Genomic DNA, 11,544 nt, shown 5'->3' with positions numbered 1-11,544 from the left:
GAGAAGAACAACACAAAGTCATCTAACGACGAATATCAATCTATTATCCTCCCAAGATCGAAACCTCCAGACAAACCACCATGTCCAAACTGACCAACTACCGTCTTCTCTCCTTCGACGTCTACGGAACCCTAATTGACTGGGAAACCGGCGTCTGGAACGCAATCCAGCCAACGCTAACCGCGAACAACACGCAAATAACACGGGCAGACTACCTCAAGCTCTACCAGGAGCTCGAAAAAGCCCAACAAACCAAGACCCCAGATATGCCCTACTCACAACTCCTCTCCACCATCCACCCGCAAATCGCTTCCCGCCTGGGCTTGAATCCACCCACCGCAGAAGAAAGCAACCATTTCGGCGAATCAGTCGGCCAGTGGCCTGCGTTCACGGATACGGTGGAGGCGTTGAAGCGTCTGTCGAAGCACTACAAGCTGGTCGTGCTTTCGAATGTGGACCGGGAGTCGTTCCAGAAGACCAATGCTGGCAGCTTGCAGGGGTTTCCATTTGATTTGATCATCACGGCGCAAGATGTGGGGTCGTATAAGCCTAACCTGGCTAACTTTGAGTATATGTTGAAGGCTGTGAAGGGGCAATTTGGGGTCGAGGCGGAACAGGTGCTCCAGACGGCGCAGAGTCAATTCCATGATCATCATCCTGCGAAGAAGATGGGGCTCAAGTCTTCTTGGATTGAGAGACCGGGGGCTTTGATGGGGAATTTAGAGGATACGATTTATGATTGGAGGTTTGATACGCTCGGAGATATGGCTGATGCTGTCGAGAGGGAGTTGTAGACTGGTATCTTGACCTTGATTTTTACCAGGGTGAGCTTCCCGACGATAAGATTTTAATTGACATGTTAATTCCTTCTCGATGTCAGTGTCACGAACCTAGTAAATGTGGTGCATCCGTTGCTATATATAGTATTCACATAACACGGCCTATTGTACTCCGTATACTTAGCGGCTATAGTACAATCCCAACCGTCGCCGTCCGAAAGGCCAAGGGAAAGCAAGTATGCCCAAGTTAGATTGAAGATACTTTCGAGTATACTATACCAGAAAGATTAGCATAAAGTCCAAACACGAAAATAGCTAAAATCCTATGGTTAGTGTGCGATTCCATGTAAATATGTGAAGTTGTTGAGCATACGTAGGTATGTAGTTAGGATGTTCATACAAAAATTTCGCAAAACAAGCCCTCCTTTCTTTTAGGTTGATATAGGTTAAAATCTCGGCAAATTTCAACCTGTTGGGGCGCTGGCGCAACGGTAGCGCGTTGTAAGTTACCATTACCTACTCAGGTACGAGAATTCGGTCTAATAAATTATCACAGTGACTCCAGATCAAAAGGTTATCCGTTCAAATCGGGTGCGCCTCAATTCTTTTTTTGTACTTTCCCCCCAGCCCTGTACAATATCTTACTACCATGGTGGAGATATTGGAGATTGCACAGTGGTTACATGATTGAACACCTTTTATTCTTGAACTTTGCCATAATAGGTACAGTTATTCGCAATTTATGCCCCCGGAACGTGGATGTACTTTTAACTCGGGTACATGCACCCGAGCCCTAGTTCCTTGGTCTGGAGACTGGTAGATGTAGATGCAACGAGAAGAGAGGGAAAGCATGATGCGGAAATTCAACTAGGATGAGACACAGACAAGAAGAAAATAACTCCCATATGGCAATTGGAGACTGCCATGGCCGTAATGAATATAGGCCAGCCCAACGCGTATCAATGCTCCCTCCCCGTGGATTACTACGTCTATCTACCTATTCTTTCAGCACACAAGAAGCACTACTTGAGTATGACGGAACAACATCCGCGTATAGGGACTTCTTCCAGAGCATAGCTTCGGATAACTACAGACATCCGCTTCAAAACTCGGCATGGACCGGTGTCCCTTCCCGGCCCGAGTGGATAGCAGGCAAGACATAGGGTATTCTGTTGAATATAAGATAGCGTCGACTATCGCCAGATATGAAAAATATTATCTTGCTCATTGATCACAAGTCTTACATTGCAAGTGTTGTAAAGCTCTCCATGGCCTACGCCGTCCCAGAGATATGTGATAACCTATCGAATGGAAACCACTCTGGAGTCCATTGACAAAATTCCAGTTAAAAGACAAAACCCTCTTCAGAGAAAAATGCTACGTAAACGGAAAATGGTCCAGCTCCCAAACCAACGCAACCTTCCCAGTCTATGGTATGTACGTCCTGCCATCACCACCACAAACCCACAAAACACCAGAACATACAACTCAACCGACTAACACAACACAAAACCAACCGCAGGCCCAGCAACCAACCTCCAAATCGGTACCTGCCCCGACTTCACAGCAACCGACACCACAACAGCCATAACGGCAGCCTCAACAGCCTTCCAAACCTTCCGCCACACCTCCATCCGAGACCGTGCGCGCCTCCTGCGGCAGTGGCACGACCTCATAATCGCAAACCGTGACGACCTCACCACGCTCATCACCTGGGAAAACGGCAAGCCCTTCCCCGAAGCCCAAGGCGAGGTGGCATATGCCGCCTCCTTCATTGAGTGGTTCAGTGAAGGAGCAACCTGTCTATACGGGGATACTATCCCTGTTTCCGTGCCAGGAAATCTAGTCGTCACAGAACGCGAGCCGGTCAGCGCCTGTGGACTGATCACGCCGCCATGATCACCTGGAAGATTGGGCCCGCGCTGGCGGCGGGCTGTACAGTCGTGGTAAAGAGCCCCCGGTGAGACGCCGTTTACGGCGAATGCGTTGGCGGAGCTGGCTCATCGAGCTGGGATCCCTGCGGGGGTGATTAATGTTGTGACAGCGATGGAGAATACGGTGAAGGTTGGACGATGTCTTTCTACGCATGCGGAAGTCAGGAAGGTGTCATTTACGGGTTGAAGAGGGTGGGGAAGTTACTTATGGGGCAGGCTTCGGGGAGGTGAAGCGGGTTTCGTGGGAGTTGGGGGGAATGCGCCGTTTATTGTGTTTGAGGATGTGGAGAGCCTGGATGAGGCAGTGGATGGGTTGGCTTTGTCGAAGTTTTGGGGCACCGGGCAGACTTGTGTTTGTGCCAATCGGATCTATGTGCATCGGTCTTGTTATGAGAGGTTTGCGGAGAAGTTGGTTGAGAGAGTGAGGGCGTTTCGGGTTGGGCCTGGGTTTGGGGATGGGGTTACGCATGGGCCGCTTATCCATGGGGCTGCTGCCGAGAAGGTGATGGCATATATTGAGGATGCAAAGGCTAAGGGGGCCAGGGTCCTTGTTGGTGGAGAACGGTTGGGACATCTGGGGGAGAACTACGTCCAGCCGACTGTGTTGGCGGATACGACGCACGATATGCGACTGGCCTCCGAGGAAACATTTGGACCTGTTGCAGCTCTTTTTGCATTCAATGAGGAGGAGGAAGTTATTGGAGAGGCGAGCAGGTGTGAGGTTGGTTTAGCCGCTTATATCTATACTCAGAGCATCCGAAGACTGTTCCGTGTCGCTGAGGCGCTTGAGGTTGGGATGGTGGGTGCGAATACGGGCATCATTCGTAACGTGGCTGCTCCGTAGATGACCCTTTCTCTGGTACGTCAAGTGGACCTTCTGCTAACCAAGTCAAACAGATTTGGTGGTGTCAAGGAGAGCGGGTTTGGGCGAGAGGGAAGCAAGTATGGAATCGATGAGTTTACTCACATCAAGACCATTACAATCGGAGGCCTGGCATAACCATCATTTGAGAAATCTCTAGCTACTCTATGGCATAGTACGGGATATTGTAGATAGAGAGCAGTAGCTCGGATCGAGACCTAGGGTTGATGCCAAAAGATTGTGGCCAGTCCATAGCGACTCGGGGACGAGCACCCGAATTGCTTCTCGATCTCTGTTCGATCCTTATACATTGTCCAAAGCCCATGAGCGGAATGCCGAAGATGCCACCTGCATCCTTGTCCATGGTAGTATAGATTCTCCAACCATGAGGCCCTGTTTTATTTTTAACTTCCCGCGGGAGCCCAGTTTCAAACTCCGACAGGGGATAGAAAAATCCGACTTTGTCTGGATGGAGGGTTACATTGAAACATGGGGTGTCAGTGCTCGTTGCTCTGATATTGCGGTTAATCGGTTTCCTCTAAATCCCGTGGAAAAGACGCACTCGATGCCTGTGGATTGCCTCGTATTTTGTAGCTGAACCCCTAGTGAAATGTGTCTCAACTGTTAGCTGTACACTCGATCGTCTACATGATTGAGGATAGACTTTGCGTTGCAGAAGTGGTCGGATCATCCAACGCCAGTCGATTGCAACGATCCCATTCACGGTATTGTATACAAAAATTCTCCTCTAATGCTCCTTTGTTTGGCCAAGTGGAAGCCGGCGTAAACTCTCATGAGAGTTGGGGTCCGGACAACAATGAAGGCTCTACTACCTCCAGAAAGTCTGTCACCTCCATCTCAGCAGTGACTCTATGCTACCAGATACGAAGGGATAGAGCTCACATGCCTGACAGTAAGTTCAATCAATCACGCCTTCGTGACAAGGCACCGACTTAACAGCTCTGACCTTGTAATTTACAGAACCTGAGATTGCTGTGAGAAATTCACACAGAGCAACGATTTAGGCCCTCTCAAGCGCCCAATACTACCCTCATAGGTTGCCGTCAAACGGGAGCATCCGGGTTTGGAGGGAACGTCGGTAGTGATAAGTCATCAGGCCAAAGCATGGTCGGCAAGCTTTCGCCGAACTGCATCCCTGCTTCTGGGAAGGATGCAAAAGCTCCAAGCTCTTGAGGAAAGGAAGAGAAGAACCCGTCAAAGGATCCGGCTGGCAATTGCGAATTTTCGAGCCCAATAGGTTCAGATTCGTCCGCCATATTAGACGGAGGAGTCTCAGATTGCCATAGCATAGCCCAGCGTCTAAATTGGTTGTATCCGACGCCTGATTCCCCAGGGACTGTGTCTTCATTTCCAGCTCGGCTGTCTAGACGCCGTGCTGCACGCTCAAGCGCCTCGATAACTGCTACTTCTGAACGAGCCGACTGGAGGCCAACACACATCCGGCGTATCAAACCCATGCCTTGCGTAAGTGCCCCACGTAGCCGTTCCGTTCGTGCATTCAAACTCTGGGCGATAATGGCCAAGAGCGCCGCACGGCAGGAGCTAAATTCTGTATACGAAACTCGTGCTACACCGACAGTGTCCTGTAATAATTGGCATAGCTCGACGATCCGGAGAGCAGCCTGAACGCAGTCAAAACATAACTTTGCACCAGCATCTACGGCTGGGTCAGAGCCGCCCTCAGCAGAGGCCGATGAGTTTGGTGTGCCAGCAAGAATCAAGGGACGACCCATGTACATGATTATCGTAGCGTATGTCATTTCCAAATGGACATTATAGCGGAAAAGCTGCTTGGAAGGATCAAGGTCACGGCAGTGCACATCTTCGGGCAGTGTGGTCCACCAGTTCCTGAGTTCATCACGCACGTGTAGAAGCTGCTTAAGATAGATCTGGTGTAGCTCCGCCGGGCAATTTCTCAGCCGGGATCTAAGTTCGTTAAAGGTAGTCAGCAGAGGGACCGGCTTGGTCAGAAGTTAGGTTTCTTACACGATGGGCGCAACCTTCGCAAGCTGCTCAGTCAGCTGGAGCGTGGCAGTCATATTAGGTAGATTTGTGGCTCGGCCAGAGGGACGCAATTCGGGTATGTCTTTAGGCATGTCACAGTCTATCTCAGCTGGGGACACGGAGACTGGGCGCCCGTGAAGGATACTGATCCGTCTATATTTGGTATACAGTTAGAATAGCGACAATAACAAGAGTTACTGTATTCTCTCTCACCTATCCAGTGCGTACGCAGACCACCAAAGGCGGTTCCGCAACTCAATGGTGCGCGCATCTAGGCCTTCCTCTCCAAACTGACGATGCATACCATTCTGGATAGCCATCTTTATGGCAAGCCCAAGGTAAGTGTAGGCAAGGCCGGAGGTATCAATCGGCATTGTATAAACTCCGAATAACAAAAACGCCTGGACAGTTTCAACGGAGGCGGTGGTGATAAGATCGGGAATCAGGCGGCATGAGAACCTATAGAGTGCCAACCCAATAGTATCATCAGGTAAGTGATCTTCGCCGGACGTACTCTGCAAGTATGGGGGTCGGCTAGAATGCATGTAAGCGAACTGAGTCCCAGATGCGAACGTCATGAAAAGGGTACAGATCCAGCCGGCATCGTTGATATCTAGGTACCGATCCTCGGTATAGTAGTAGTCTAACTTCTGCCGGAACTCCGTTTCGTCGAAATAGTAATAATTCGTCTGGGTATATTCAAGAAATGTTTCCAACAAAAAATCTGCAATATGTCGTGGCGGGAAATACTTTCTTGCTGAAGCAACAATTGAGCTAGGAGACTGAAGGCCGGTTGCACGGAAAGGATCATGAGCTGTATGGGAGTCACCCGTCTGGATACAGTTGTCAGCAAACATATGAAGATATGGAGTAAAAGAGCAGTACCATGCTGTCATCGGGGTCGTTTCCCAAGCTTTGTAATTTTCGACGGATCATCCGTGAGAAATTCCAGTGAGAGAATTCCCCAGAGTAGACTGTACACGGGATCCAAGTAAGATACTCGGCATCTGGAGAGCAAAGCTACGTCCACCATGACTTACTCATCGTACTCGTGGAAAGTGGATGAATGGAATAGAGCTCGCTTGACCCCGGAGCTAGAGTCGAAGGCTTCGTTGAGCTTACTTGGTCCCTTTCCAGAGCGTCCGCCACGAATTGAAGGTTTGATGGCTCAAACGATATGTCGCCCATGAAATGGCGTACTATCCGTTCGAGACATTGTTCCTTACCAGAGTCTCGTTGCGGGGAGGTGCTAGCTCTATAGTAATGTAAGTTGAGACACCAAGCAGCTTTTTGACAAACTATTATTTCATCATACCTTGTGGTGCCATTACTGGCTGGTTGCGTAGGGGCCTGGCTGTACTGACAGTTTCTTTTGTACCGTTGGCATCGCAAGCAAGGCATCCCGCCCTGACCTGGAGCAATCAGCAACTGTAAATGAAAAAAAAAGTGTATGGAATCAAGCCCATACATTTCTCTTTATGGTATCTGCATGGGTTGCATCTGATATAGAGGTAAATTATTAGATTTCAGACATAGAGCATGTGTATCCATTGGTCAAGATTTAGACGAATACTTACGCTTGTGCGGCCCTCTTCCGCAAAGCGTCGGGAACCTCGGTCGCCTCCGGCGGCCGACCTGCCTGCTAGTCTGAGGCTCTGTCATCACTTTGATATAGTACTAGCAGCCTGACCCTAAGATAGGGCATCAACGGGGCCCATAAACGTCGCTCAGGGATTAACACTAAGGAGGAGTGCGGAAAGAAGTGACGATACTGTGGGGAAAGCATCAAGTTAAGGTCCCTTACTACTTTGGGGTTAGCGCTGATATCACTTCGCATCCATGATACAGCTTTGAAAGTACTGAATGCAGATATCACCCACTGTAACTCCGGTATTTTAAGGCTCAAAAAGCTATTCCCGGTCTTATAACTGGGTTGATTGTATGAATTAATCCGATATAGGTTTAGTGGTGTATCCAAAAGAACAGCTTTTGTTGGTGTATCGTGTACCTATTTTCTCTTCAGCCCTAACTCCCTTCTGTTCCGTGGCAGATGTTCTAGAAGCTGGTCATTGAAATACCAGTAGAAGCCCAACGGAACGGGCAGGGCTGCGTGTTACTTGCAGGCAATTTTGCACTTAGCCTTGTCGACTGAGTTTGGACAAAGTGGAACCAATGGATCCACAGAAAGACCGGTAGATGATCAACAGATCAGATATGTATTACAAGCAGCACCAAAAAGCTAAATACAGAATAAAAGCTGGGTATATTATTCATCATTTCTGGTCTTCCAGAATTCAGCCCTACCAGAGACAAAAAACTGAGTTTTGTATCATCAACGCAGAAAAGTGGCATCGGGCTCACGCCTTGTTCGTGATGCTGTTTTCAGAGCTATCCTTTTCCAACTCCTTGTGAGCGTGGCTCAGAACACTAGCCCGGCGCACAGCATCATCCTCCACATCGTCCAGCGTATGCAGGAGCTCACCATGCTTGCCATACATGTGAGGTTCATCATTCGCAATACGCACGACCGAGAATATGCTCTTCGTCTTTCGGAAGATGCGGTCCATTTCTTCCAGCGATCGACGGGTTGTCTCCGGATAGAAGAAGAATACAACCGGAACGATGAATGCGTTACTGTGGTTGGTCAGCACCGGGAATCTGACTGCAGAGACTGCAGGGAAAACTTACATAACGGCAAAAATGATGTAGGTTTGGTAGTCAATGTTATCGAAAGCAACAGGGGTGATCATCACGACGAGGAAGTTAAAGATCCAGTTCGACGATGTCGCCAGGGCGTTAGCTGGAGCACGAATCTTCAAAGGTACGATCTCGGCGGGATACAGCCAAGTCATTCCCAGCCAGCCGATGGCAAAGAAGGTGTTGAACACAAAGAGGAATACAATACAGGCGATGTTGGCTTGAGGGGTTTTGAGACTAGCTGTGATGGCGAGGATCATCATCGAGACCGACATGCCCGCGGCGCCGAAAAGCATCAGCGTCCGGCGACCGAATTTTTCGATCGTGAACACTGCAATCCAAGAGGCAATGAAATACTCGGTTCCGTTGCACGCCGCAATCAGTCGAGAGTTGATCAGGGTCATACCCATCTGCTCTTCCAACACAACCGGGATATAGTATGTAATCAGATTGATTCCAGAAATCTGCTGGAACATCTGGTTGACATAAGCCAGCACAGTGCGGTGGAAATGACGGTCTTCGTCCATGGTGAACATATCCTTAAACGAACCCTTAGCCATCTCCAACACGGTCGCCTTGATAGCTGTGTACTCCGTCTGCAAAAAGGTCGGATCAGTTCCATCGCCCAACAAAGCCTCCAGGACTTCTTTGGCTTCATCCTCCCTGCCCTTAAGCACAAGCCAGCGGGGAGATTCGGGAAGAAACATGACAAAGGCCAGGATGATAGCGGCGAAGAAGATCTGGAAGGCCAGTGGGAAACGCCAGGCGACCTCACTGGGGTCGGCAAAGAGCAAACCAAAGTCGATCCAGTAACTAATGGTAATACCACAGGTAATCATGCGCCCTCGATCATGACCAGTTTGCCACGATGGTTGGATTTACAGCACTCAGACTGCCAGGTTGGCACGGTAGATGTGTTCATGCCATTTCCTAACAATAAAATATTAGCGGGGGGGGTTTTTTTTTCTTTCTGTTTTTCCCTGGCACGTTTTGCTACTTACCAAACCCAGTTACCAGACGTCCAACAATCAGCTGGGGTAAATGGAATGCGGTACACTGTAGCAGAGCTCCAATGACCATGATGAAAGAACCAAGGAAGATAGTTTTACGTCGACCAAGCCAATTTCCAACCCAGATTGTCGGGATAGACCCCGCAAAACATCCTAAGTTGTACGCAGCGACAACAATACCTGCGGTCCAGTTCATAAGCCTTCAGCGGTCTCCTACGGGGAGTGAATAAGGCGCAACTTACCTTGTCGAGTAGACTGGGTACTCTGTTCGGCCTGTGTGAGACTGTCATAGTACGCGCCACTGGTAGCAATAGTGGGGAAATATTTGATGAAGGACTGAAGGGTCAAAAGACCACCGGTGACACCCTGATCGTAACCGAATAGTAGAAAGTCCATACCAGCGATAACACCGATGGCGATTTGCAAGGCATTGCCCTGAAGGCCCAAGTACCTACGGCCCATCTTGGAAGCTCTTGCGACTGTGCTTTCTCCTAACAGGGTTGACTAAATTCCCGAACGGGACGAGACTGCTTCAGTTGAGTGTGGATGAAAATGGCAGTCTCATGCGATAGTGAAGGGGAACCTAAGGGGGAAGAGAAGGAAGAAAAAGATGCATTAACGCAAGACGGGATCGGAATAAAAAAGAAGAGGAGGAAGATCAGCAAGATGGTGACAGCAGGGGAATGAACGGGGATATAAAAGCGAGGCAATGACCTGGGGAAGGCACGGCTACAGGGACTAAATAATCTAAATAATAATAAATTCATTTAAAATAAATAAATAAAAGGATGAGAGTGAAATTCATAAATTCTAAATAGAATTTAAAGTTCCACGCATCAGACGGTAACTGCACATACATACATTCAATGAGACTTTGCCCAAAAACAGACAGGGAACGGGGTCGCATGGTCTCAAACTAAGAAAAGTACACGTTCCTTAGGGTCAACTTGGTCAAGGTTGCATGTTTTAGTATCGCAAACGATCAAAGACTTCTTGCAATTCGATCCATGGTTGGGCTACCGGGATTGATAGTGATGGAAGAGAATCTCCACCGAGTGCCAATCTCTCTCTGGATCGAGGTAGTAGTCGTCTCGCCTTAGTACCAATTTCCCCGTCTTTCTCTCCAGGCTTTTGAATCTCGCTCTTCTCCATCCTCCACATCACATTTCCATTGGCTGAACCGGAGGCTCCAGAAGGGAAGGGAACTGGATCTGACTCCCCACATACTACTAGGAGTAGGATGACCCCCAGGCACCTTGATGGGCCCCAGCGTTGGGTTTTTCTCTCACACCATCACTTTCATGTTTGAAGCAGAGTCCTCCGGAGTATGACGATGGTGGTCGTCGGGCGACACTCCACACAAAAGTCGATCGGCGGGGGCTGAATGGGTAGACGAATGAAGTGAACAGAAACGCCGAGAGAAAAAAAAAAAAAGCAACGCATTTGCTACTCTGCTTTTTTTGCTGCTCCACTCCGCCCAATGCCGTCATGGCGTTGGCATCGGCTTTCCGGTCTAACCTGTTCTGGATAATCCGACGGGACGGTCTCTTTCCTGTTTCATTTTTTCTTTTTTCTTTTTGATTATTTCTCTCGGGTTCTCCGTGCACGAGATATCCAACATCGATTACTTCCTTTGCTTCTTCCATGGATAAAAATAAAGCTCGGTTCAATGGTTATACGAGGGCACAATTTTCCGGTCATCGTACGTACGTAGCTAGTGAAGGATCGCCACTAGACTCCCTTTCTTTTCTTTTGCCTTTCGTCCTATTTACGCGGTGCGAGGGACTGGATCCCGTCTCCGATTCGGGGACCTTGCCTTATGTGCATCGTATCAACCGCTTTTGATGTATAACTAGATTTCGCATGGATCGCGTGGTCGAGCACTAGAACTGTAAAAAACATGATTCGTATCTTAGCGGAGGGGCTCCAAGGGGGGAAAAAAAAAAGTGTGTCCATTCATCGTCATTGCTCCGCCCATCTCACTTTGACCTGCTCGGCCGATTACTCAGGAATCCGGGGAGTTTGGAGTCTCCGGATTTTGCGAAGAGGGGTCTACTACTCGGCCCTATCCGCCAACTCACGATCCTCGCCCTTACTTTTGACGCCTCAATCCGCCACAGCGAGATCGAGCGAGCCTATTTGCATGTTACCGGTTCCGTGGCGCTTGTTGTTCACCCTTCGTTCATTTTGTTATTAATATCGAGAGCATTTATCTGCCTTACTTCCAAATCCAGTGA

General features: G+C 48.9%; 4 protein-coding genes across 4 annotated transcripts; 2 read left to right on the top strand and 2 right to left on the bottom strand.

Moving 5' to 3' along the window:
* Positions 1-80: 80 nt before the first annotated feature.
* On the top strand, positions 81-794 carry ABOM_004442 (putative haloalkanoic acid dehalogenase; the record flags this gene model as incomplete). Its single annotated transcript, XM_022531572.1, has 1 exon — positions 81-794. The coding sequence occupies one exon, from the start codon at positions 81-83 to the stop codon at positions 792-794; it is 714 nt and encodes a 237-aa protein (XP_022390708.1).
* A 1,415-nt stretch (positions 795-2,209) lies between these two features.
* ABOM_004441 (succinate semialdehyde dehydrogenase) lies at positions 2,210-3,713 on the top strand (the record flags this gene model as incomplete). Its single annotated transcript, XM_022531571.1, has 4 exons — positions 2,210-2,216; positions 2,302-2,645; positions 2,994-3,553; positions 3,611-3,713. 4 exons carry the CDS (start codon positions 2,210-2,212, stop codon positions 3,711-3,713), a joined length of 1,014 nt encoding a protein of 337 aa, XP_022390709.1.
* Positions 3,714-4,639: 926 nt separating this feature from the next.
* ABOM_004440 (fungal specific transcription factor domain-containing protein) lies at positions 4,640-5,635 on the bottom strand (the record flags this gene model as incomplete). The annotated part of the gene is made up of 2 exons (XM_022531570.1): positions 4,640-5,522; positions 5,583-5,635. The coding sequence occupies 2 exons, from the start codon at positions 5,633-5,635 to the stop codon at positions 4,640-4,642; spliced, it is 936 nt and encodes a 311-aa protein (XP_022390710.1).
* Positions 5,636-7,957: 2,322 nt separating this feature from the next.
* ABOM_004439 (sugar porter family MFS transporter) lies at positions 7,958-9,811 on the bottom strand (the record flags this gene model as incomplete). Its single annotated transcript, XM_022531569.1, has 5 exons — positions 7,958-8,234; positions 8,289-9,110; positions 9,191-9,227; positions 9,299-9,487; positions 9,550-9,811. Coding segments are annotated over 5 exons (1,587 nt in total), but the record flags the coding sequence as incomplete, so codon positions are not given.
* Between the last annotated feature and the right edge of the window lie 1,733 nt (positions 9,812-11,544).

The sequence above is a fragment of the Aspergillus bombycis genome (assembly GCF_001792695.1).
Source record: "Aspergillus bombycis strain NRRL26010 chromosome Unknown contig00027, whole genome shotgun sequence".
NCBI lineage: Eukaryota > Fungi > Ascomycota > Eurotiomycetes > Eurotiales > Aspergillaceae > Aspergillus > Aspergillus bombycis.
The sequence above is the reverse complement of the archived record's forward strand: the minus strand, read 5'-3'. Positions and strand labels throughout refer to the sequence as shown.